General features: G+C 46.9%; 1 protein-coding gene across 2 annotated transcripts in view; it reads left to right on the forward strand.

The window, feature by feature from the left end:
* Positions 1–27,002, forward strand: part of KAZN (kazrin, periplakin interacting protein) — a 1,237,957-nt gene that overhangs the window by 701,233 nt on the left and 509,722 nt on the right. For both annotated transcript variants that reach the window (XM_003891151.5, XM_031669652.1), the window contains exon 3: positions 22,498–22,738. In XM_003891151.5, the coding sequence (XP_003891200.2) occupies positions 22,498–22,738 (241 nt within the window). The remainder of the gene's footprint in view (positions 1–22,497; positions 22,739–27,002) is intronic.

Raw genomic sequence — 27,002 nt, forward strand, 5'->3', positions numbered from 1 at the left:
AGGCCACTGGTTCTTTGAACACAACTGGTTATAGTCTTAAATGTGAGCCCACTCATTGAGTGATCTTGGGCTCCACTGATTGACTTCCATTGCGTTCCCTTCCCAACCGTGGTAGTGATCATTGCATTCTTGACCATTGACAAAGCATTTTCACATCCAGCAACCCCTTGAGTCTCATGACAACCCTAGGAGAGGCAAGGCCAAGGTATTATCATGCTCATTTCACAGATTAGAAAATAGAAGTTTAGAAAGCAACATGATTTGCCTGAAGTTCCACAGCTGGCAGAGCTGGGACCCACGGCCTAACTGTCAAAAGTCCAAGCCCTGTGTTCAAATTCCCCCTCTATGATCTACTAGCTCTGTGTCCTTGGGAAGGTGTTTAACCTTCCCAAACCCCAGTTTTCTCACCTGTACAATGAGGATAATAAGAGTATCTACCTCCTACTTGTTAGGAGATTCAATGAGCTCCTTCAGATTGGACGCATAATGAGCACATAATCCAAGTTTGCTATTATTCATATAGAATATCGGGCTGTATCCAAAATTTCCATTAATTACTTTCCAGGCTCTACCCAAGGAAAACAAGTTGGATAAGGCCTGGGAAGTAATTAAGGGAGATTTTAAGTTCCATTTCATACCGGTAAAGGAAAATCTCTCCCTTGCCTTAGACTAGCCTTTACCAACTATGAAGCACCCTTCTTGCTGGCATATGTTAAAAGCAGCCCATGATATTTCAGTCCCTTTCAGCTGTGACTCATTATTGTAAATAGCGGTGAAATGAGGAGAGGAGAAAAGAATTTAAATACACTAACTGACAGAATTTTTAGGGAAAGTGATACACAAGAAGATAAAAAGCAATCAGAAAAATTTACATAAACCCTTGTGATCTCAAAGGTCATCTGGTTGAGAGTCTACTAATGGAAATATGTCCTTTTAGATTCTGGGTGATTATTTAATTGAAAAGGAAAGAATGTAAATGAATCAAGTCCTGGGAGCAGGGTAGATTTATGTCAGCTGAAATTTAAAAATGCATGTTTCTTTGGGAGGAAATTGGTCCATTCATATACAAGTTAAAGTGTAGGATGGAGCAGTAAATTTGGTCACTTAGAACTTGATTGAGCACTTGAAAATATGCTGATATTAATATGCCTTATAATTTTTTAAAATCAGCTTCTGGTTACAGTCCTTATTCTATTTAGGAAAGAGGATGGTTTCATAGCCATTAATTTACTTGAACTTTACAACAACCTTTGGAGATAGGCAGGTGAGTATTACCGCTACCAGTATATGAGAATATAATATATACTACTTGAAGCCAGGGACCAAACTTTTTGTCCTTTTTTTTTCCTATCCCCAGCACCTGCCTAATAAAAATGTAAGTTGAATAGTGTAGCAGAACCCTCTAAATGCTCTGTTCTAGACGTCAGTTTTTTCTTAGAAGGCAGCACGGAAGAGAAGCGTAGGGCTCCAGCTGTACCATCAGTCCTCCTGGAGTTCAAATCCTGCCTCTGCCACTTAGGGATTTCCCTAAGTGACCCTTGGAACTTATTTCTTGAAATTTCAGCTTGTAACAGTGTTTATAATGCCTACCTCATGGAGTTGTTGTAATAATTAGATTTCTATAAGATAAAATGAGAGGAGAAATGCAAGGTACTTAGTACAATTTCTGGCACCAATTAATGCCTCCGAATTGTGGTTTTCAGTATCTCCTGAGTATACTTAGAAATGCTAGATTAGGCCGGGTGTGGTGGCTCACGCCTATAATCCCAGCACTTTGGGAGGCCAAGGCGGGCGGATCACAAGGTCAGGAGATCGAGACCATCCTGGCTAACACGGTGAAACCCCGTCTCTACTAAAAATACAAAAAATTAGCTGGGCGTGGTGGCTGGCGCCTGTAGTCCCAGCTACTCAGGAGACTGAGGCAGGAGAATGGCATGAACCTGGGAGGTGGAGCTTGCAGTGAGCCGAGATTGTACCACTCACTGCACTGCAGCCTGGGCAACAGGGCGAGACTCCGTCTCAAAAAAATAAATAAATAAATAAATAAAAATAAGAAATGCTAGAGTAAGCATACTATTTGACCACTGCTGAAAAAAAAAATTTCAGCATGCCTTAATCATCTGATTCAGAATGAACAGGAACACGCTGAGTGGCTGGTGTATTGCCGGGTGAGAAGCAGCATCCAGGGGGACTCACGTGGCAGCCAGGCAGAATTCTTAGCACTCCTGTGAAAAGGCTCTTCTCTAATTTAATGCAATGTACTGGTATTAATAAGCGGCCGAGAACCCAGTGTGAGGCTGCCCGCTGCATTTCATACTGGGTTCATTCACTTTATTATTTTCTGGGACATCATATAGACCTTTTGCCAAGTGGGAAGGGGGTTGGGGAAATCTGCTCATTTAATTTCTGAGTAAGGGATAATTAGTACCCATTGTGACTCACAGCTACAGGAATCCAACATCTTTTTCTTGGTGTATTATTTAGGATATTTGCGAATTCACTGACCATCACTGAGACTTCCAGGGTAATTAAATTGTGTTGCAGTCAGCTTAGATTTCACCATTGCTGGAGAATGTATCTTTAAAGTATATTGGGGCCAGGCAAGGTGGCTCGTGCCTGTAATCCCAGCACTTTGGGAGGCCGAGGCAAGCGGATCACCTGAGGTTGGGAGTTCGAGACCAGCCTGACCAACATGAAGAAACCCTGTCTCTACCAAAAATACAAAATTAGCCATGCGTGCTGTCGCATGCCTGTAATCCCAGCTACTTGGGAGGCTGAGGCAGGAGAATCACTTGAATCCAGGAAGCGGAGGTTGCGGTGAGCTGAGATCTTGCCATTGCACTCCAGCCTGGTCAACAAGAGCAAACCTCTGTCTCAAAAAAATAAATTAAATAAATAAAGTATATTAATAGCATAGCCATGTGTAATGAGGAATGTGGCTGATGCCAGTGGATATGGAGGGGCTCCGGGTAAGGGTTCCATAGCTGTGAGTTGGACAAGTTGTGTGGTGGACGAGGATTAGGAGAAAAGGGACTAACATTTAATGGACACCTACTCTGCTCTGGGTTTTAAGCAGGTTTTATGCTGCTTTATTTATGTCTGCTATCCCACTTAATCCTCCCAACCACCCTGTGAAACCCCTTCTTGCAGTCACCTTTGACCTCTGCATTCCAGATTCTTGGTCAATCATCAATGTCATCAACCAATGTCATCAATCATCAATGTCGTTGCTTACTCAGCCTATTAGAAAGTTTTAACAGGGCCTCCTTCAAACACTTTCTCTCCTTGGCTTTCGGGACACCACTTCTCTCACTGCTCCTTCTCGGTCCTTTTTGCTTGTGTCTCCTTACGACCCTGACCTCTAAATATTGGAAGACTCAGTCCCTGGGCCTTTCCCTTCTCCTTCAACATGGATTTGTTAGATTTCATCCACTCTCGGGCCTCTGGATAACAGCTACATGCTGACACCTTCCAAATTCATATTTCCAGCTCAAATCCCTCCCTGAACTCCAAGCTTGTGTATCCAACTGCCTGCTTGATATTGCCATTTGGATGTCTAACACACATCTCAAAATCAGCATACACTCTATCCCCAAACCTGCTCCTCCCACTGCCTTCCCCATTCCGGAGATGAATGTTTCATTCTTCCACTTGCTTAAATACAAGCATTCAGGTCATCCTTGTCTCCTCTTTTTCTCACAGGTGCTGCATTTAGCCTGTCAGCAAAACCTGTGGCTCCACCTTCAATGTTGATCTAGAATCCATTCACCTTTCCACACTCTACCTCTCAACTCCATTACCACCTTTTAAACCACCATGGTACCTTGCTAGATATGGCAACAGCTGCCTAAATGGTTTCCTGCCTTCACTTTTGTCCCTGGACAGCCTTTGCTACACAGCATGCCAAAGCATAAATCATCTCATGGTGTTCCTCTACTCAGCACTGGTCAGTGTCCCCCATTTCACTCAGAATAAGAGCTAAAGTCCCTACAAGACTTTACAGTCCCCAAGGGGACCTGATTGGGTCCTACTTCTCTCTGGCCTCATCTCCTGCTCACCCCTCCCCTCACTGCACTCCATGCCTGCCCCACTGTTTCTCAGACAAGCCGGGGACTGTCATATATCTGAGCCTTTGCCCTCCCTAGAAATCTCCCTGGCTTGTTTCCTGTGTGTGTTTCAGGTCTCTACTCAATGTCACCTTACTGGATAAGTCAGGTTCCCCAACCATCTCATATAAAATAGGAGCCAAATGTCACTCCCAGTTCGCCTTCTCCCCCTTTCTGCTTTAGTTCCTGTTCCCCTCTCTTTCTCCTACCCACACATTATACACTTACACTCATATGTAGGTATGTCTACCTCTTACCACCCAGACTAGAATGTAAGCTCCAAAAGGGCAGGGACTTTGCCTATTTTTTTTTCACTGCTGTGTTTACAACCCCTAGAATAGCATCTGACATGTATTAGGTGTTCAGTACCTATATGTCAGTACAGATCACAACATCCCTATTTTACAAGCAGAAAAACCCTAAAGTTTAGAGAGGTCAGTAACTTTCCCAGAATTCCATGAAATCTGATGACCTTCTAGATCAAGTGACAGGAACCCTAGCCATGTCTGCCTGACTCCAAGTCCTGTGTTCTCATCACCTCCTCCAGAAAACGCTAAGGATTTGCCATCTGAAAGTGGGCATCAAGAAGAGTTTCTTTGGTGGCTCACGCCTGTAATCCCAGCACTTTGGGAGGCCGGGGCGGGTGGATTATGAGGTCAGGAGATCGAGACCATCCTGGCTAACACGGTAAAACTCCATCTCTACTAAAAATACAAAAAATTAGCCGGGCGTGGTGGCGGGCGCCTGTAGTCCCAGCTACTCGGGAGGCTGAGGCAGGAGAATGGCATGAACCTGGGAGGTGGAGCTTGCAGTGAGCCAAGATCGCACCACTGCACTCCAGCCTGGGTGACAGAGCAAGACTCCGTCTCAAAAAAAAAAAAAGAAGAGTTTCTTGGTATGGAGCAAAATCAATTTTGGGCAGGTCACTTCCCAATTTTAGCTTATCTCTTACTCTACATAATGAGAGGGCTGACCTGGGAGACTTTCAGAGACTGACTCTTCAGCTCGAAAACCTGGGAAATTTTCATTCCATCTCACACAAACCCTGATGGCACTTCGGGTCAGTGGATCCATGTTGCAAAGGCAGTTCTCAGACAACAGGATGAGACTGTCCTTTACAAACACTTGTTCCCAAATCTGGGACCTGTGGATGGGCACTGGAGAAATGGAACCTTCAGGTGGGGCTCAGCCCCTTCAGCAATTCGTCTCAGCAGGAAGGGGTGGGAAGCACCTCTAACCTGGACTGGAAAAAGAGATTTGAGACCCTTGTATTTTGAACTGGTCTCCAAAGATTTTTAATCTTAAGAATTTTCTTGATGAGAGAAATAAAATACAATTTTTATTTTTAATAGATCCTTATTATGTGAAGTTAAAAGAATCAATGAATGACATATCTTCATTCAAAAACATGCTCTTAAAGGGGCACAGAACCAAGTTCTTCCTGGCATGAATGTTGATTTGTCTGTCTCAACCACTAGACCATGAGCACTGTTAGGGCAGAGACTGGGTCTCCTCCATCCCTGCAGCCCCATCACATAATATACTGCCCAGCAGAAAGCAGAGAGGTGAACATTTACAAGCATTTGTTCCATGCCTGGTGAGCTTGTCAATCCTTTACCCTTGTCAACTCACTTAATCTTCACAACAACCCTGTGCGACAGAAACTACACTATTATTGCCATTCCACAGATGAGAAAACTGAGGCAAAGAGAAGGCAAGTTCCTTACCCAACATCACAGACCTGGTGGAGGTCAACCAGGGATTGGGCCCCCAGCATTCCAGCTCCAGAGGCAAGTCAGCACTCTAAGCTAGTACACTATCCTGCCTCTTGGAGGTGTATCCGTAGCAGAGGGTGGTGGACAAATGAGTGAATAAATACAAGAGTGATCACAGCGATTACAACTAGCACATATAAATGCTCCTTGTGTGCCAGCCACCAGGACACCTGCAATCCCGTTTCCTGCATGCAGACATGGGAATGCTCTAGGAGATGCATGTGTAGGAGTGAGGAAGTCAGGACTGGGTGGACAGAGAAGCTGGCAGGTGGTGTGCTTTGCCGCGATGCCTTGAGGGAGCTCCAGAGCTGGCCCTTCAGAGGGGTCCCAAATGGAGGCAAAGGAGCTGGAATTTTGTATCCAAGTCACTGGCCCAAGGCTGGTCCCTGGTGGGAGCATAAGCTTGGGTGAGGTAGGCCCCTGCTCCTGCAGCAGAGGGTGATGGCTGGTGAGGGGGCAGCTGTGGGACTTTAGTGGCTGATATTCCTGGTCTTGGCAGGTGGGTACATGGCCCAGAAGAGGACAGCTAGAGGAACGCTACAGTATCCACTCTACAAGCTAGGGATTTGGCATGATGATCGCATTTATTCCTCATCACCATCCTGAAACAAGCTAGACATTTGTTTTCCCCCACAGCAAACTGGAACTCCAGGAAGTTGTGCAGCTCACCTAAAGCTGCCATCTAGGAAGTCGAGGCCGGATGGAAGCCCAGTGTGTCTGATTAAGAGTCCGAATCAGTGGCCTAGATCATCATCTCCAAGTCCCTGCCCAGCCTGCAGGCCAGGGCTCATTATCTTGTTGTTGGGGCAGGGATGTGGTGGGTGTGGACGTGCATTGCCTGGTCTGCCCATGGTTCCTTCTCCTTCTGCTATGTCACTCCCCCCACCCTGGGCATGCACTCCTCCCCACTCCTTGCACCTCTGGTGCGGCTACCAACCCAGTTCCCTGGGGCCTTGGGGCTGGGCGTATACACAAGGCCTAGTCGATCAAAGGAGCATGTGCCCTAGTCTTGGTGACTGACCCAGGGATAGGCCCAGTTGTCCAACAATGGGAGAGAGAAGCTGCCTTTTTCCTCTGAGGCCGCTAAGGTAGAATGAGGTAAGCCCAGAGTTGCCTATGGCCATGTCGTTCAAGCCTCCTCTGCATGGAGAAAGGCCAGTGGCACAGGATAGGATGAGAAACGAGGCCAGGCCACAGAGAGAAGCAAGAAGGAGAGGGACTTAATGGCATTGCTTGAGCTGCTGGAGTTCCTGAAGTCAGCTCTGCCTCTAGACTTCCCACTCGTGAAAGCCATAAATTCCCCTTGGTATCTAAGCCAGTGCACACCAAGTTCCTCTCACTTGCAAGCAATGTGATGGGCCAAAGTGTGCCTGTTTGAAATTCATAGATTAAAATCCTACCTCCAGTACCTCAGTGTGCAATTGCACTTGGAGATACAGTCTTTTATTTTTTGACTGTTTTCGCTCTTGTTGCCCAGGCTGGAGTGCAATGGCACAATCTTGGCTCACCGCAACCTCCACCTCCCAGGTTCAAGCGATTCTCCTGCCTCAACCTCTCAAGTAGCTGGGATTACAGGCATGCGCCACCATGCCTGGCTAATTTTGTATTTTAAGTAGAGACAGGGTTTCTCCACATTGGTCAGGTTGGTCTCAAACTCCCAACCTCAGGTAATCTACCTGCCTCGGCCTCCCAAAGTGCTGGGATTACAGGCGTGAGCCACCGTGCCCAGCCTGGAGATACGGTCTTTAAAGAGATGATGAAGGGAAAATGAGGTCATGAGGGTGAGCCCTAATCCAACACGACTGGTGTCCTTACAAGAAGAGAGGAGGACACAGACATGCACAGAGGAATGCGCATGGGATGATACAGGAAGAAGGTGACTGTCTACAAGCCAAGGAGAGAGGCCTCAGAAGAAACCAACCCTGCCAACCCCTTGACTTTGGACTTCCAGCCTCCAGAACTCTGAGGAAATACATTTCTGTTGGTTAAGCCCACTAGTCTGTAGTTCTCAGTTATGGTTGCCTAGCAAAGCACTACAGGCAGGATGATACCCTTGAGGGAAGGTGCTAGTTTCAATCATGTGTTAGTCAGCTTTTGCTGTGCAACGAACAGCCTCAGAATCTCAGTGACTTGCAACCATATTCATTTTTCTCGTTTGTGGAGCTGCCTAATGGCAGGGCATGGCTAGGGTTTGGCTGGGGTTTACCCCAGGCCAGGTTCAGGTTTGCTCCATATGTCTGCATTTCAGGGCTGAACATTAAGGCAGTTACCTGGGGCATGCTCTTCTCGCGCAGGATCCCAGAGCAGAGGAGGCCAAGCCAAACAGTACAAACACATTCAAGGACCCTCCTTGCTGCAAGCCCACTAGCATTCCAGGGGCCAAAGCAAGTCACATGCCCAAGCCTAACATCAGGGGCTCAGGGAAAGGTGCTCCACCTACTTCAAGTAACGAGGCAAAAGGTAAGATAGATGGGTAATACTATGAGTGGGAAGGAGTGAGGAATGACAAACAAAAATCCAATCTACCAGCAATAGTCAAGGGGAATGAAGAGAGGGTGCTGAAAAATTCCTGAGGCAGCAGAATGTCCCAGCCCACCGCACCAATATCAGCTAAAGTCTCACATCGCCCACATCCCTAAGGGAAGATGGGCTTCTGCTGATTGTCTGTTAGAATTACAGCAGAGTCAGCTGAACCCCAACACCTTTCCAGAACTGCACATGCCATCGCGAGGCAGCAGCTCCGTGTGCAAAGAAACCGGATCCTTCCTGGGAGATCAAAATCAATTTTAAACAGACACAGCTGTTCCCTAGTGGGGGTGTCGGAAGGGAGAGGGGGAGATGCCGTAGGAAATGTTTCATTTCTTTTTGTTTTAAGTTGTTGGGATAACCAAAGTAGGCTTGTAAAGTTTGATTATTAATTTCTGGAAGACTCGGTTGCCAAGTTTGCTATCAGTTTCAAGGAAAGGAAGTGTAAGATCAAAGGGATGTTTCCTAGTGGAGGTTTTCACCTCATATTAAGTTTAGAAGCTTTTTACAACAGAATGATCAGAAGTAGAGCTAGTTTGTTTTTGTGATGTGAGCCTCAGATGGATCAATCAAATGCCACGGTTTAATATGGTTCAACAAATGTTTACTGAACACCCACCATAGTCCTGGGTTCACTTAAACAAACATAAACAAATCATAGTAAGAATTGCCACTCCATGGCCGGGCGCGGTGGCTCAAGCCTGTAATCCCAGCACTTTGGGAGGCCGAGACGGGCAGATCACGAGGTCAGGAGATCGAGACCATCCTGGCTAACACAGTGAAACCCCGTCTCTACTGAAAAATACAAGAAACTAGCCGGGTGAGGTGGCGGGCGCCTGTAGTCCCAGCTACTCAGGAGGCTGAGGCAGAAGAATGGCGTGAACCCAGGAGGCGGAGCTTGCAGTGAGCTGAGATCGCGCCTCTGCACTCCAGCCTGGGCGACAGAGCGAGACTCTGTCTCAAAAAAAAAAAAAGAATTGCCACTCCATGTGTGGGTCATCTGGGCAAGTTAAATGGTCTCTCTCGGTCTCAGTGTCTTCATCTGTAAAACAAGCCTGTTTGACTAAGCATGAACTTTTTTGTCTTTCTGGGTTTTTTTGTTTGTTTGTTTGTTTGTTTTTAAGAGATAGAGTCTTATTCTGTTGCCCAGGCACTGGAGTGCAGTGGCACAATCATAGCTCACTGCAGCCTCGAACTCCTGGGCTCAGGTGACCCTCCCGCCTTGGCCTCCCGAGTACCTAGGACTGCAGGGATGTGCTACCACACCCAGCTTTGTTTTTTTTACTTTTTGTTCAGATAGGGTCTCGCTTTGTTGCCCAGGCTGATCTCAAATTCTTGGGCTCAAGTGATCCTCGCACCTTGGACTCTCAAAGTGCTGGGATTGTAGACATCAATCAAATGCCAGTTTAATACGGTTCAACATGTAAGTTTAAAGCAAGCATGAACTTTGAGGTTCCTTCCAGATATAGAATTCTGAGGTCCACAAATTGGGTGGTGTTTTTTCCTCACTTGCTGACAATTAAAATTAGAGATGTGCGTAAAGAAAATGAAACCCACACTGCTGAAGCTGTGAGAACCATAGAATGCTCAAGATTCTTCCCAATGGTAAAGCTGAGAATCCCTGAAGCAGAAGATTAATAATTACACGCATATTCATTGTGCCCTGTATTCGTTCTTGCAGTCACTACAAAGAAATACCCGGGCCTGGGTAATTAATGAAAGAGGGGACGGGCGCGGTGGCTCACGCCTGTAATCCCAGCACTTTGGGAGGCCAAAGAGGGTGGATCACCTGAGATCAGGAGTTCGAGACCTGCCTGACCAACATGGTGAAACCCCGTCTCTACTAAAAATATAAAAATCATCCGGGTGTGGTGGTGGGCACCTGTAATCCCAGCTACTTGGGAGGCTGAGGCAGGAGAATTGCTGTAACCTGGGAGGTGGAGGTTGCAGTGAGTGGAGATTGTGCCACTGCACTCCAGCCTGGGTGACAGAGCCAGACTCTGTCTCAACAAAAAAAAAAAAGAAAGAAAGAAAGAAAAGAGATTTACCTGGCTTACACTTTTGCAGGCTGTACAGGAAGTGTGGTGCTAGCTTCTGGTGAGGCCTCAGGAAGCTTATAATCATGGTGGAAGGCAAAGTGGGAGCAGGCATGTCATATGGCAAGAGCAGGAGTGAGGATGGGGAGCAGGTGAGGAAGAGAGAGAGGGAGGAGGTGCCATACTCCCTGAAACAACCAGACCTCTTGTGAACTGAGTGAGAACTCATCACCAAGGGGTTGGTGCAAAGTCGGTCATAAGACATCGGCCTCCATGATCCAATCACCTCCCACCAGGCCCACCTCCCACATTGAGGATTTCATTTCAACATGAGATTTGGAGTGGACAAACAACCACACTCTATCATTCCCCTTCTACCCTCCTCCCCAGAAAAAAAGATGACTGTTGCAACGTCATCCTCAGTTCAGGTGTGTATATGAATCCTGTCTTCGTTACATTTTTCAACTCAATAGCACTCATGTTGCGTTTGAGTGGAAGGAGGCCATACAGAAAAGTAGTAAAGGGGGGGCCACTGGCATCCCGGTGGCCTGTGCCTGAGTCTCTGCCCTGCCGCTCTTGAGCTGTATGACCTTGGGGGAGTAAATTAACCTTTCCGAGCCTCAGTTCTCCTCTCTGTAAAATGGGGATGATCATGGTAGCTTCTTCCTCGTAGGGTTGCCATTAGGTACTTAGCACCGGGTCTGGTGTAAGAACCCACTAGAATCATTGCCACTTCTCATTCTCATAGCACCCCTTCCAAAAGCACTTTCAAGCAAATCTGGATTTTGAATCTACCAGCTCATTTAGCCTCTTCTTGGATCGTTGAGACAAATTCAAGAAAGAAAAGATGTATATGGCTGCTGAAATTTAATGTAAAATAGCTTCATTCAGTGTTCTTCATGTAAAGGCATACATAGATTTGTGAAGGTTCATGTTATTTTGAATTAAAACACTAGCAACAAAATGATCTTGAAAACAGAACCTAGATACCCTCTGAGCGAGGAAGGTGGAAATCCCACTGGTCAGTGATGCATATGATCATTTCCTGCTTAGCTTCCGAAGGGGACTAACGCACTCGAGTGCTGGAGCTCCATTCTCTGAGTCTGTGCCCCCCAGCAGGGCTCCCTTTGCCCGGGAGACGGGGGCCAATATTTTTCTAATTTGCACAAAGGTGCCCATGAGCTAGCCAGTCCGTCTTTTGAGAGACATTGAAGTGCACGCTTTAGTTTGATGCCTCCTAATGAATGACAGGACAAGAACCTGGATCTGTCTTTCTTTTCTTCCCTGAAGCTGCCTAGAAGGTATCAGGCTCCCAGTGTTATAACCTGGCTTTCTGCAGGACTCCCTCGGGGTTCCTCACTGGCAGGGGAAGAATGAAGCTCAGTTTCTTTTCTTCTAGACAGTCTCGTCTCTTGAATACATGACAGTTGTTTCAGAGCCTGGACAGGTATGTTCTTGCACTTGCGGTCCCAGTGTTTTGAGGAGCTAGGCGTGGAGCCAGTACTGGAGGAGGGTTTGGGGCCATGGGCATGGATGCAGAACACCAGAACAGGCAAGGGAAGAGCAAACGTGAGCCCCTCCCCTTGGTACTTGTTTTTACCTCCCAACCTGCCCTCTTCCAAACCAAATCTACTTGTTTGTTTCTCAAAAGGAAAGACATTGGCAGCTGGCCGTTCCTGGGTGAAGCTGTCAGAGTACCTGCCATCTTGCTACCAAGATGGCTGAGGATGTGACCAAAAGCAAAACAGTTGACACTGCCATGAGCAGCACAGCTCCCTCTTGAACTACAGAGACACCTAATAATGTGGCCTTGGAGTTCCAAATATGATATCATAAATTGTTTTTCACCTCCCCAGCATAAAACAAGGCAGTTACAAAAAATAAAGGGGTAGTCAATTAAGATAAATATGACAGTTTTGCACCTTGCTGGCTATAAACACACCATCCTAAGAAGTCGGCCATTGAACAAAATATCTCCCTTCCAATTATGCATACAACTGGACAGTGAGTACCGAATATTAGGGCAGATGGCTGCAGGTACAGCCCTTCATGACACACTGACTTAGACAGTGTATACCATTTGGCAAATACGGATTTTTTCCAGGGCACTTTGATGCTGGAATAATTTAGTATTGGCTTAAGGAACAAGATCTACGTCCCCTTCCTACTACTGCTGCTTCCAATTCCCGAAGAAAGATGGTGCACCTTGCCAGATCTGAGACCCCTTTGCAATAAATCATCGAGGGATGTTACAGTCTTAATTCCTCTGGTCTTGTGGTACCTAATATAATGTTTCCTCTGTGGCCTTGAATGGGGGCTCGCGCTGTTCTTTGTGATATATCTGGGGGAGAAAGTCCTTTTCCTAAAAGAAGAGGACTTATTCGGTGAGTAAAGCATCCTGGGAGTAGAAAGAAATGAACTCAAGGAAGCAGAAGTCCATGACAATCTGGGAAAAGAGCGCGGGCCTGAGGAGAAATGAGTGGAAAACTCTCCTCCAGAAGGTATTTTTAGTTAAATAAATAAATGTGAAAGAGCAAAATAGGGTGATAAAGGCGTCCTGAGAATCCCCGTCTTGTGAAAGTCCGCTCCTCACCAAATCGAATGCACCTGTGTTTAAAAATAGCCCCCCTACCCTCCAAGAAAGCATCCAAAACAACTTTTATAGAATAGAGATCACAGGCATAATAACACTACCAGTGAGCAAAAAAGTAAATTACCCATTTAGGGTAGGTCTGTTAAGTATTTCAAACCACTGGGGTACCATTTTATAAGCCAAAAGAACTCATTTACCAAATGGATCCCCAGGGCCTGGAATAACAAATGCACCAGCCACAGAGGAGTAGCTCCCTCCTCTGCTTCTGCCTCAGATCTGAGCCTTTTGCAGAGAGTGAAGGGGATTGGGTTGGAAGGGACACACAAGGTCTCTCACTGCCTCAGGAGAGCAGGGATGACTTCATGTATTAGAGGGGGAAATGAGAAAGAAAAAAGAGGTGGAAACCTTAGAATTGGGCACACCTAGGTGTGAATCTGGTTATTCTACCTCTTAGCTAGGTGCATGTGAGCAAACCCCCTGAGCCTGAGTGTTTTCCTCATGGTGACCTCAGTGTTGGGAAGATTCAGCCTGAGTTAGTAGAAATAAATGACTGAGCAAACTGGCAGACCACGGTGGATGCCCAAAGAATAAGAGCTGCCGTCACAACTATCACAGCCACGGTCTTCATCGCCATCACCATCATCTCCATCACTGATAACATCTACTAAGTTCTTTCTAGGCACCGGGCACTCTGCCAGATGGTTTCCGATGCCTCATCTCTCTTAATTCCTCAACAAGTCTATGAAATCAGCAGCAATATTATCCCCATTTTCCCAATGAGGAACTTGAGACTCAGAGACAGTAAGCAACTCATCGAGTGTCTCAGAGCTAGTACGTGGCAGGGCTGGACTTAAACCCATGCCTAACTAAGTCTAGATCCTATGCATTGGAGCTCCCCCTCCCCCCACACCAAAGGAGGGATGAGGTCATTGATGATGTCAGCCAACATCCTCCTGCCAGTAGGCTGTAGAGAGGGTGCCTTCGCTAAAATGGGAAATTGGAGCAGATTCAAGAGTGTAGGAGTGGCTAGAACACTTGACCCTAACCTCTTTAGCTTTGTTGGGGGTACCTCTCAGAAATTGTTCTGGGTTGCTGGAAAATAAAATAATGCCCACACCATGGACACAGCCACCACATGGGAGGGCAAGAGGTCAGTTGGGCAAGACGTCCAGGGGTTAAACCAGGTCTTTGGAGGTGTAGTGATGTTTCTCTGAGGGTGGAAATATTTGTTTCTGGGTTTTATACTTTGCTTGACTGTGGCTGTTGTTCACTGTCACTCACAGAGGCTGTGACACAGCCGAGAACCCAGGCCAGCACACATATTCTCTCGTAAGCCTCCCACCAGGGAAAGAAGAAACACATTAAAGAAAAAAAAAAAAAAAAACCACAAGAAAGATTCAAGGAGGGCAGAAAATGCACTTGCACTTCTACCAAGGAATAAAGACTTTAAGTATATATGCTTATGTGTTTAAGTCTGTGGTTAGAATGTCTATTAATATTTATCGATTTCATACCTAGGAGCTTCTGAATTAGAAGTGATTATTAAAGGACTGTTTGCAAATGAAAAATCCGCAGAAGGAACTCAGTTGGTTAAATACATACACAGAAGGGATACGCCTGACCGACTTTCCCAGCTTTAGATGAGAGATTGCTTGGGAAGATAGGAAGAGCTTGTCATTCTTTACACTAATAACTCTGCTGTGTGTCCACACTGATATGTACTGGGGTGTGTGTGTGTGTGCACGTGCCCATGTGTTTCATCAACACTGAACGTATACATTCCCATCTTATAGCTGCTGTATGTCTCCTTAAGCCCCACACTCCTCTCCCCGTTTTTTCCTCCTGGTATCTTTTCTTCTCCATCCTTTCATTTCATAGATGTCGTAATGAGGGTGATGAATAGGAGGAGGATAGCTGTTGGGGTTCTGCTGCCTGCCCACTTCTCTACAGCTCTGTTCCCTTCTCCTGGTCCTCTCACTCACATCCCTGAGCCCTGGCCACTCCTGTCTGGAGATCTGTTGCCCTTTTCCCTAGAGCACATGTTAAAACCCACTCAGCCAAAGTAAACCATGTAAATGGACAAGAAATTCATCTCCTAGATTGGCCAGGATTCCCATGTGACAATTAGAATACACAGAGACTCCATCTGTGGAGAGGGAGGGTAACTCCCCAAGGACTCTCTCTTGGAGGGGGATGAGGTGGGGACACAGGACAGATGCCATCCAGAAAGCAGAGAGCAGGGAGCCCTCACAGCCACTCCTAAGGCTCAAAAGGCTCCTGGCATATACGTATTTCACATGTGCTCAGTGCTTTCTGGGCATCTGGGTGTCTGGAGCGGTGAGTCTCCAACTTCATGACGCATCAGATTCTCCTGGGCAGCTTGTTGTAAATGCAGATACCGAGACACCGGGCACCACCCCAGGGATTCTGGTTGGTCAGCCTGGGCTTCTGCATTTTCACAAGCAGCTTCTGAGGATTCTACATCACGTGGTCTTCATCTTCGCTTCAAGAAACACTGGAGTCCAGAGGCTTCTGGCTAGAGCCTAGGAAGGGACACCATTTGCAGGAAGTGGCCTTCAACGTTGGCTGCAGGGAGCAGGACCGCATTCGTGCATGTCTGTCTGGCTCCTGCAAGCAGCCACTTGGCAACCCGAAGAAGCGTGAGAGTTTCTCAGGGCACTGACTCCAGGGTCAAGAAGTTCATCACTCACTGGCTTCCCTTTCAGCCTTCCCCCTTTCCACCTTGTCCCACGTATGGATTCCTGGAATCCATGATTCATCACTCAGCCTTACCGGGAGGAATGCATGGATGCTGCCTCTGGTCTCTGAGCCAAAGAGAAACGATGCTCCTGATTGGATAGGAGAGAAAACTGGGCTTTATGTGGGTGTATCTGAGTCCTGGCCCCCAGCTTATCCACTCAACAAGTATGTGTTGAGCACTGGAGGATAAGAGGTGGAAGGAAGTGCGGGCAGTTTTGTGATGCTTGGACAGATCTCTTAACTTCAGTGTCTTCATCTGCCATATGCAGATTCCAGTACCCTCTCTACCCAATGGAGTTGTTGCAAGAATAAAATAAGAGAGCTGTGAAAATGCTTTGCAAAATTAAGATGTGACTAGCATTCCTGGAGAAGACTGAATATGAGAAGGGTTTTAATGAGAGTAGCAAGAATATTTGTGGATATGAATTTGTAGGGGACAAGGAAGATGAATTTGTTCAATCAACCACACACTCTTTGGAGAAGCATCTATTGAGCCCAGACAGGGGGAGCAGAAAGCAGAATGGGATACAAACCCTGCCTTCCTGAGTCTCACAGTCTGGCTCGTTGGGTGCATATGGTGGAGGGATGGAGTAGTTTTAGCCGGGGCATTTTACTGCATGCAATAGAAATAATCAAATGAGCTCAAGAAAGGGGCATTTATTCTTGGGAATTCCATGGAATCCAAGACAAAGAAGAATAAGCAGGATTGTTTTGGAAACCCCAGGAGTTTAAAGACCTTACCCCAGGGAGCCAAACTCTTGGTGACTTATCTCTCAAATCCTTCAGTCTGTATTTCAAATTTGCAAATAAATAAACAGAACAATAACCAGTGGTGATATATGCTATGAAATAAGTAAATGTTGAATGTTAAATCTGAGGGATGAAAAGGAATCATATACAGAGAGCCAGGGGGAGAATGTTCTGGGGAGAACGTTCCAGGGAGAAGCAAGGAAAAAGACAAAAACCCTGAGGTTGGAAACAATTAAGTGGCAAGAGAATGGTGAGCAAGGGGTGTGGTACAAGAAGTCAGTGGCCAGGTTATGCAAGGCTGTGGGTCCGCCCTTCAACTGTAATTTAGGAAGTGCGGCGTGACACACATCAGTGGAAAGATGGGCCATTTTCTAAAGATCCTGATTAAATTCTTCCCAGCTCCTTCACTGACAAAGCTGCATGGTTCATTCCTAAATATGGGGTCTCTGTTTCTCTGTCTGTAAATAAGGAGGGCACTAGAGTAGACAATCCCCATTGCTTTCTAGGACCAAATAGGGTCATTCAATCATAGAGTAGGGCAACCAGATATACTGGGTTTCCTGGGACAGTTCCTATGGATGCCACTTGTTTTAGCTTATTTCAGTTACTCACTGCGACCTCTTTTGCTCTCAGCAGCATCCCAGTCTCGATGTTACATTATGAGGTCACTCTATTTCTGGGGCAAGGGAGGTGCATGTGGCTGTGCTGTCAGCAATGGGTTAGGCCCTAAGCCTTGATTCTTGATTCTTGATAGGAATTTCCTTTCTCTGAGCTACAGGGAAGTTGGTTTTGCAAACTTTTCAAAATGCCCAGGCAATCTTTGATGGGCAACAAACACACACACAAGGCACAGTCGGCTCATTCTGCTGAGAAAGATCAGACAATGTAGGTAGAGGCTGGTGACCACATATGGGCCGAGGTTTGGATGGAGTTGGGCTGGTTGGGAGTGATAGCAGCAGTGACAGTGGAAAAATGACAGCAAGTCCTATGAAGTAGACCCATTTTCTGTCTTGGTTCTTAACATCAGCCTACTGGGGTGTGAGATTGGGACTATTTTGGGAACATGCAAAAGGGGGAACCCTAAAACAGAACCCACAAATTCTCATAGTTGTGGATCCCATGGAAATCCATGTGGAAAAAGAAAAAAGTTGTGGAAAAAGAAAAAAGAAAGGTAGACCTTTTTGGTTTAAATCAAGTATACCTGCAGAGGCTAATTGATTGCAGACTTTCTATCTATCTAAGATCTAGTCCTTTGGTGTGCGGGTGAACATAAAGACACACAACTGGAAAAAGCCCCTTTTTTTCATGTTAGGAAAAAAAAAGTCTCAAAAAATAAAATTCTTAAAATCCTAGGAGGCACCCCAGGAGCTTCTAAAGCAGCTTCTTGAAACCTCAAAAAGGGGTTCCAGACCGCTCTAGGCAAATGGGCTTGCGAGAGGGGGTTAGGCCAGTGGGAGGGGACACAGATTCCACTGAACAACTGGACCAACCAAGGCACTTAGAACTGCTTAGTGTGACTTTGGGAGGCCAAAGCAGGTGGATCACGAGGTCATGAGTTCAAGACCAGTCTGGCCAAGATGGTGAAACCCCGTCTCTACTAAAAATACAAAAATTGACCAGGGATGGTGCCGGGCACCTGTAATCCCAGCTACTTGGGAGGCGGAGGCAGAGAATTGCTTGAACCCGGGAGGCGGAGGTTGCAGTGAACCAAGATCACACCACTGCGTTCCAGCCTGGGAGACAGACCAAGACTGCATCTCAAAACAAAACAAAACAAACAAACAACAAACAAACAAACAAAAAGAACTGCTTAGTATATCTGCAAACCAGGATTCAGTTCTTTGCAGTCTTTCAGTTACCTTATTGGGGGGAGCATCAAAACTACAGAACTTTGTGGGTCTTCAAAAGGGGAATGCCATGGTGCAGCCATTGTGGAAACATATTAGCATTTCCTTGAAAAGTTAAACATAGCAACTGTTTTCCTCCTTGAGTGGTGGTGGAGGATGGGGATAAGAAAGGTAGACCTGGCCGGGCGCAGTGGCTCACGCCTGTAATCTCAGCACTTTGGAAGGCCGAGGCAGGTGGATTGCTTGAGGTCAGGAGTTTGAGACCAACCTGGCCAACATGGTGAAACCCTGTCTCTACTAAAAATACGAAAAATTAGCGGGGTGTGGCAGCCCGCACCTGTAATCCCAACTACTCAGGAGGCTGAGGCAGAGAATCTCTTGAACCCAGGAGGTGGAGGCTGCAGTGAGCTGAGATCATGCCACTGCACTCCAGCCTGGGTGACAAAGTGAGACTCTGTCTCAAAAGAAAGAAAGGAAGGAAGGAAGGAAGGAAGGAAGGAAGGAAGGAAGGAAGGAAGGAAGGAAGGAAGGAAGGAAGGAAGGAGCAAAAGAAAAAAGAAGGGTAGACCTTTTTGGTTTAAATCAAGTATACCTGCAGAGGCTAATTGATTGCAGACTTTCTATCTATCTAAGATCTAGTCCTTTGGTGTGTGGGTGACCATAAAGACACACAACTGGAAAAAGCCTCTTTTTTTCATGTTAGGAAAAAAAAAGTCTCAAAAAACTAAAATTCTTAAACTCCTAGGAGGCACCCCAGGAGCTTCTAAAGCAAGCTTCTTGAAACCTCAAAAAGAGAGGGATGAGAAGGGGCTCAAGGAATGAGTCTTTTCTTTTCTCCTTGTTAGCTTTTTTTGTTTTGATTTGAAGATCCCAGTGTGGGGGAATAATCTCACCGAAGAGCAAAATGAGTAACACTGGGTCAGTTTGTTTACTACACAAACACACTCACACGCATTCATTTATAGAACACTTACTATGGGCTAGGGTGGCAAGGATGCAAAGATGAATAACATAAAAGGCCAGATTACCCTCCTTCCCCCACCCACAAGTTCCCAGTGAAGTGGGAGAGAGACATGTAAACAGATAAATTACTGTTTCTTCTGCTGAGTGCTATTCCAAAGGTGATAGCTCGTGCGTGCGCACACACACACACACACAGACACACGGCCCTCTAAATAGAGCTACTCTTAACTGTTTGCTCAGAAGCCCTAGTTCCAGAACATTCCCATCCCCTCTTTGTGTATTTGCATATATGACTTTTCGATTGAGGTAAACTTTACATAACATGAAATTAAGCACTTAAAGTGAAGAATTCAATGGCACTTAGTACATTCACCGTGATGTGCTACCACCGCCTCTGTCTAGTTCTGAAACATTTTCATCAATCAGCACAAAGTAACACCCGGCACCTATTAAGCAGTTACTCCCCATTCTTCCCTCCCTGCAGCCCCTGACAAACACCAATCTGCTTCCTGTTTCTATGGATTTATTTATTCTGGATATTTCATATAAATTGAATCGTATAATATGTGACCTTCTATGTCAGCCTTCTTTCACCAAGCATAATGTTTTGGGGCTTCATCCACGTAGTAGTAGCATGTTTCAGTACTTTTCATGGCTGAATAATATTCCATTGTTTACCGCAATTTGTTCATCCAATCATCTGTTGATGGACATTTGGGTCGTTTCTACCTACTGGCTAGTAATGAACAGTGCTGCTATGAACATCCATGTACAGATTTTTTTGGATATTTGTTTTGGACATATTCTTTTGGACATATACCTAGGAGTGGATTTGTGGGTCGTATGGTAATCCTGTGTTTAACTTTTCAAGGAACTGCTAATATATTTTTCACAATGACTGCACCACGGCATCCCCCTTTTGAAGACCCACAAAGTTCTGTAGTTTCGATGCTCTCCCCATAACGGAAAGACTGCAAAGAACAGAATCCTGGTTTGCAGATACACTAAGCAGTTCTAAGTACCTTGGTTGGGCCAGTTGGTAAGAACTTGTGTTAATGAGGTTAAGGTCAGGGTTCGATCCCTACACTGACCCATTAGCTGAGCAGTGTGGACAGAGTGAAGAATTGTGTCTTCCTGCCACATGCTCCACCGTCGAATCCTGCCCTCTTGCAAAAGCTTGTTAGTGGTCACAGGGGAATGGACCAAGACTGTTTTTATGGTTCCACATAAAAGCGGGGAGAAATCTATCATTCAAGGCCTCCTGAAGGCGCAGCGGGAGGAATTTGCAATCAGATGATTACTTTCTTCCAGTCCTGGTGTCACCTGGTTTCTGCGGGCCTCTTAAGTAAATTGCTTAACCCTGTGCAGAGCCTCAGTTTCCTTATCCCTAAAATGGGAATAATAATCCTCACTCATAAGACATAAGAATGTATAGAAAAGCACTCTGCATGCAGTTTTTGTTTGGTTCTTTTTTTTTTTTTTTCCGAGACAGAGTTTTGCTTTTGTTGCCCAGGCTGGAGTGCAATGGTACAATCTCAGCTCTCCACAACCTCCACCTCCCAGGTTCAAGCGATTCTCCTGCCTCAGCCTTCCCAGTAGCTGGGATTACAGGCATGCACCACCATGCCCGGCTAATTTTGTATTTTTAGTAGAGATAGGGTTTCTCCATGTTGGTCAGGCTGGTCTCGAACTCCTGACCTCAGGTGATCCGCCTGCCTTGGCTTCCCAAGTGCTGGGAGCCACCGCACCCGGCCTTTGCTTGGTTCTTATGGGTTTCCTGTAAGAACGTGAAGGGTGGGCAGCCTCATTCTTCCTTGCAGCACCCCACTGGCTTCTGCAATCTGTTCTTTGCTGCTCTCCGAGGTTGACGGAGCTGGAATGGTGGCGCCCTGTTGACCAGAGGGTTGCTGGCTGTTTTAAATTGTCCTATTTGCATGGAATGAAGCTTGCTATGGTAACAAGGTCTGGTGGCTGGAATCCAGGGCCCCAGTGAAAAATGCAAAGCCTGTGGTCTGGGAGAGAAAGAGGAGCTGGAAAGGGTATATCAACGTCAGGTTACCTCAGTTCTTCTGTGAAGAGGGGATGGGTAAACTGAGGCAGCAGGGCTCCACTCTTTGGTCCCAGTAGAAGCAAGGGAAGAAGCCCCATCGACGCCTTCCTTCTTATCTCTCAACCTCATCTCTGTCCCCGCTAATATTCAGCTAAGAAGCTTAGGAGCTGGTTAAGGCTGTTCCTGCACCTGGGTGCACACACAGGGCTAGGGCCGTGGGGAGGCGGGAGCACGAGCGGCCCACGCCGAGGAAGGTTAGCGCTCCCTCCGGGGGCGGGCAGCGCAGGTCCGGCCGGCGGGTGGGGGTTGGAGAGTGAGAGGCACGCGGGGCACCAGCTCAGCTCCTCTCTGGGGATTTCGTACTCGCAGTTTAAGGAACCAGCGGAGCACCAACTCCACTTGTGAGCTGGCGCAAGCGTCCCCCTCCCCTGGAGATCCACCCCTGCTCCCCTCTGAGGCCCCCTTTCCAAGTACCCTCTCTTCCCAGCACCCAGCGCCTCCCCAACCCTAGCACTGCGCGGGGCACCAGTTCTTCAGGGCGGGGGCTGCCCCACCGCTCCAGGGAGGGGACAGAGGGCCGGCCTCGGTCCAGGCGACCCCCGCCCCTCGCCAGGGGCGCCACCTTGGCCCCCTCCCGGCTGCCGCCCGCCGCCCCCGCCCCCCAGGGGGGTGTGTCTCCTAAGCAGGGGGGCGCGGGAGGCCAAGGGTGCCCCCAGCCGCCGACCCAGACCCCCTCCCGAGCGGGCGGCGAATGGTAGGCTCCACTGAAAGAGTGCCTGGCGGCGCGCGGTGTCCTTCTCCGAGCAGCTCTCGGCGCCCGCCCGCCGGGGTCTCGGCGATCGCTGCTCCTCCTCCTCCTTCTCCTCCTCCTTTTTCTCCTCCTCCTTCTCCCCCCGCCGCCTCGCCACCGCCGCGGCTCGGGCTGAAGGCGCCGCTGTCATTCCTGCGCCGGAGGAGCCGGCGCTGCCGGTGCCTGGGGGTCGGGGCGCGGGCGAGCCGGGCCGCGGGGGACCCAACAGGTAGAGCCGGGGGTGCCCGGCCGCGCGCCCCCCGCGCATCATGCAGCTCTTTGTCACCTCTCTCGCCCCCAGGCCAAAATCCTGAGCATGATGGAAGACAATAAGCAGCTCGCGCTCCGCATCGATGGGGCGGTCCAGTCGGCCAGCCAGGAGGTGACCAACCTGCGAGCCGAACTCACAGCCACCAACCGGAGACTGGCGGAACTGAGCGGCGGCGGCGGCCCCGGCCAGGGCCCGGGAGCCGCGGCCAGCGCCTCGGCGGCGGGGGACTCGGCGGCGACGAACATGGAGAACCCCCAGCTCGGAGCGCAAGGTAGGATCGCCCCGGCGCCCAGGGCGGAGGAAGGCGAGCGGCGCACGCCCGGCCTCGGAGGTGGCCGGGGACCCGGGGTCCCCCACGCCCGGGGCGAAATCGCTTTGCATTCTAGCTTGTAACCCTTTCCGCCCGGTGGTGGCCACCGCTGCTCCCCGGCTGGGAGTTGCAGGCTGCTGTCATTCACGAAAACCCGGGCGCAGTGTGCACGGGGTCACACGGTCACACCGGCCCCGGCCAGCCTGAGCGAGGCGCAGCCTGCAGGTCCCTTCCGGCGTCAGAAAGTGCCCTTTCCATGGCACCAGCCCCCAGCTCCGTGGCAAACTTTTCATGCAGAGGCCTTTTCCCCATCCCCCGCAGGGGTGAATGGCACGGTTCCCCCCACTTCCTTAGGCGCCTTCCTTTGCAATGACTCTTTCCCAAAGAGAACTCCGGCTCTGCCGCCCGTGGTTGGGATAGAGGATTGGACTGCTGTGCACTTTTCTCCGTGGATGCCAAATCCCTTGGCTCAGTTGCATCTGGACTTTATTTTCCTCTCATTTGAGGTCTCGCAGGCATTGGAATCTATGGATGCAACAGTAGATGCTCAGCTCAGCAGGGAGTTTGAATTTCTGAAAATATAAACACCGAGAGCACTTTCCAGGGGGATATTGTAGACCTCAAAGATTGAGCGGTAGAGAAATGAAGGCTTAGGGTGGTGGGCTGCAGGGAGCCCCTGTTTGAAGGGACTCTGCAGTTTAGAGAAGAGGAAGAAAAAGACAGTTGGTGTGTGTTCACATTGACAGAGATTAAGCTCTGAATCCCCCTGCAAGACGTAAAGGCGGATGAGGCATCCCTAAAATGTACTGTTTGGTTTCTGTGACTTGGAAAGTAAAAGGGTAAGCAGGCTTTGGGGAATTTTTTTTTTCTTTTTCCCTAATTGCCTTTTGAGAAACAGTATCACTGGTTATTAATATCATTTGAATTGCAAATTAAACTGCTGAAATCCAGAACAGGACAGAAAAAAAATCTCCAGTCCATGAGGGCCACTTGTCTAAATATGTCCCTTGAAGTACAGGGTACCAAATTGCTCAGTGGCTCAAAATGATTTTCTGGTTCTGTTGTCATTTCAAGAGCTTCTCTTGAGTGTTGAGAGAGTCTGTTTTCCTAAGAATCTGGTTCTCTCCATCAGTCTCTGTTTCCACCTTATCTTCCTGGGAAGGTGTGCGTTCTTTGATGTGAGATGTGAAGCCTGCCCGTGTGCAGTTTTATGTCGAATTCCAAGTCGGATCTTAACTTGGTACTCCCGGAGCCTGTCGGAAGTCTTGGGAATTGGGGGGAGTACTTTGGTAAGGAAGTAGCCATGACGTAATGGTGAGAAGGTGTTGTGGTCCTAGTGCTTGCTGCAAGCTTGACATGTGGTTATTCTTGTCATCCCTTGCGATGTCATTGTGTGTGAAAGAACATTCTCCACTGGAACCTGTGCAAAAAAAAAAAAAGAAAAAAGAAAAAAAGAAGAAAGAAAGAAAGGCAGACTGCAAGGTAATGCTTCACTTTTTATAGGCAGAGGCTCTGCTAACATTAAAGAAATAGCTAAGAACTGGCATTTTGCTAAGAATCAAAAGCTGTATAGTAAAGGACACTGAACAATGCTCATTTATTTCCCACCGTCTGCCCCCTTCTCAGCGAAGGAAAAGTTAAGTGGCTTTTTATCTGAGTCCTGGGTCTGGTTGTAGACTGGGCAGGCTAAGGCAGTCATCACAGTGATGATATACACATGCTCAACTTGGAAACTGACATACTTACGGATGGTTAAATTGTTGTAGTGGAACAACAGGGGGCTATTTCCTTGTTCTTTTTTCCTACACAAATGCACAGGGCTGTGGAAATGAAAATGGCTTTTGGATTTCTTGCATATCCTTAAAAACACATAAAACCAGCAGCTCCCATATGCTCTCAGGACCGTGCCTGCCCATGTCAGTGACTGTCTGTGGGTGGTAGGATGAAGGGTGGTCTTGATTTCTCCTCTTTGTACATTGGTATGTCTCAAAATCTTTACTAGGGGCACTTTGTGATTTTTATAATCAGAAAATAAAATGTTAAAAGGTTTAAACTCTACTTGATTGTTGGCCGCATAACCGTCTAAATTGATGTGCATTTAAACAGATGTGATGGTTGAAAAGAAAATAACCCCCCCCCCCCATATAAGTTCAGTGGGGTATCATTTACTTGTCTGTAGCAACAGTACATGATGCATTATTTAGCCTCTGTAAGTTTTGGGGATTTTTTTTTTTTTTTTTTTTTTTTGATGGAGGCGGGAGTTGTTTTGGTTTGTTTTTGTTTTTTTTTTTTCATAGCCTGTGGCAGCATCCTGCTAGCACAGAAATCCCCTGCAGAGGTGGTCTGGTAGTTTATTTTGCCATTGCTTTCATTATCCTAAAAAGAAGCCTTGAGTTCTCACACAAGTTAATTTTAAAGTGTAATTGATTGGATTCCACTTGCTTCTTCTTAATACACCTCCAGGGAGGCTCCCAGAGGCTCAACTCCTCCGGGTTTCTGACTGTTCTTCCAAATTAGTCTGTGTTTTCATTTTGTCTGTGTTGGTGCAATTCAATGGGCTCAGACCCTAAGAGTATTTAAGTGCTATTGAGTTATCAATTTTCAAATCAAGGTTTTGAGTAAAAGGAGTATCTTTGCATTTCAAAATGCAACGGTGTAAGTCATCTTTTAACGAAAGGGCATTATGCACATATTAAATGCATGCTAATGTACTTTTAATAATATTAGTAGAAATGGTTTTGGGAGTCACCTTTTGCTTCCTCTGCCAAGAGATTGTTAGATTCATTTTCAAATGTTTTTGGTTTTGTTGTTTTAATTCTTTTTTTAAATGAATGAAGCAAGCTCATCAATCCATCATTGGCTGTTTTGTTCCAGGGATGACAACTGGCAGTAGGTAGGTTGGTATCCCCTTTTGATGAAGAAAACTTGGGTTTTCCTAGCGGGTTAATGCAGTGTGTCATTTAAACAAAATATTAACTTGGTTGGTAGCCCCTGTGAGCTGGCATGGTTGCTATGTAACAGAATCTAGAAAGTGAACTGCTGAAAATCTGGGCTTTCGGCACTTCGGAGGATATTCTTTCGGAATCTGTGTTAAAAGAACTCCTGGCAGCCAGCCCATCTTGTCTCTCCCTCCTGCAACTGAGTTGGATAATCCTTAATGAGAATGCTGGCATACAGTGCAGAGGGCGTCCGTGCAGGATGGCACATTTCAGAGCTCCAGAGGCTGCCTTTTGGGTTGGTGGGGTCACGACAGCCTTTGACAGGTGGACAGAAGGAGGCTTGGAAAGAACAGAGCCAAGCATTTGTTCCAATTCATCTTGTTGTTGGTAGCCAGAGAAGGGATTTGTTTAAAGTAACATTTCTAAGCTGTTTTCCTCAGCATAACATCTCTGGGAAAATGTGTTTAAAATGCTTGCTGTTCTTTGAGGGGAAAATGTAGCAGTTTGTTTCTCTGAAAATGTTTTATCTGATGAATGACTAATATTAGATTCAATTGGTTGCTTTGCTATGCATAGAATAAAACAAGTGCTACCATACCCAATTCAAATAGGTGTTAACTGTATATAACAAAATACTTAATGTCCAGTAGGGTGTATGCCTACTGTCATTAGTTTCTTTTTTAAAGAAATAATTGTATTTGTATTCCTATGCAAGTGAATGTGCTGATAGCATCTTTCTTTGGTGTTGAGGACTCCCTGCCTACTGCATTTGTTAGAATGAGATGGAGGAAAGTGTCAGTTTTCTGTACCTTTGTACATTTCCATAAATACATGCAAGTTTTTATTTTTCTCTCCAGGCATTAAAATAGGCTGTTACTTAAGGTCTGACAGCTCTTATCTACCATTACTACAACACTGGAAACTCTTTCGTGAAGTATAAATTACCTTTGGAGTGAATTGAATGTGTGAGTAGTCTGCGGAGACGCTAGACACTGTCGCTTTGCAAAATAAGTTCTGTCTTCTGGCATCCCCTTCTCAATTCATTCTGCCTCTGCTCTTGTTTTCCTAAGCAGACTTTTATCTTTTTTGAGAAAGAGAATTTTCAAATGGCAGAGAGGATGGAACAAAATGTTGGGGAATCTCGGACCTTCTGTTAGCTTGCCCCTAAGTTACAGAGCTGATCGAGTAGCCTGTGCCTTGGTTTTCCAGCCACATCAAGGGGCTGAAATAAGTGTGTCTTTTCCTAACCTGGTAGGCTGTCGTGGGATGGGGATTCAGACTTCTCC

Source organism: Papio anubis, chromosome 1 (genome assembly GCF_008728515.1).
Source record: "Papio anubis isolate 15944 chromosome 1, Panubis1.0, whole genome shotgun sequence".
NCBI lineage: Eukaryota > Metazoa > Chordata > Mammalia > Primates > Cercopithecidae > Papio > Papio anubis.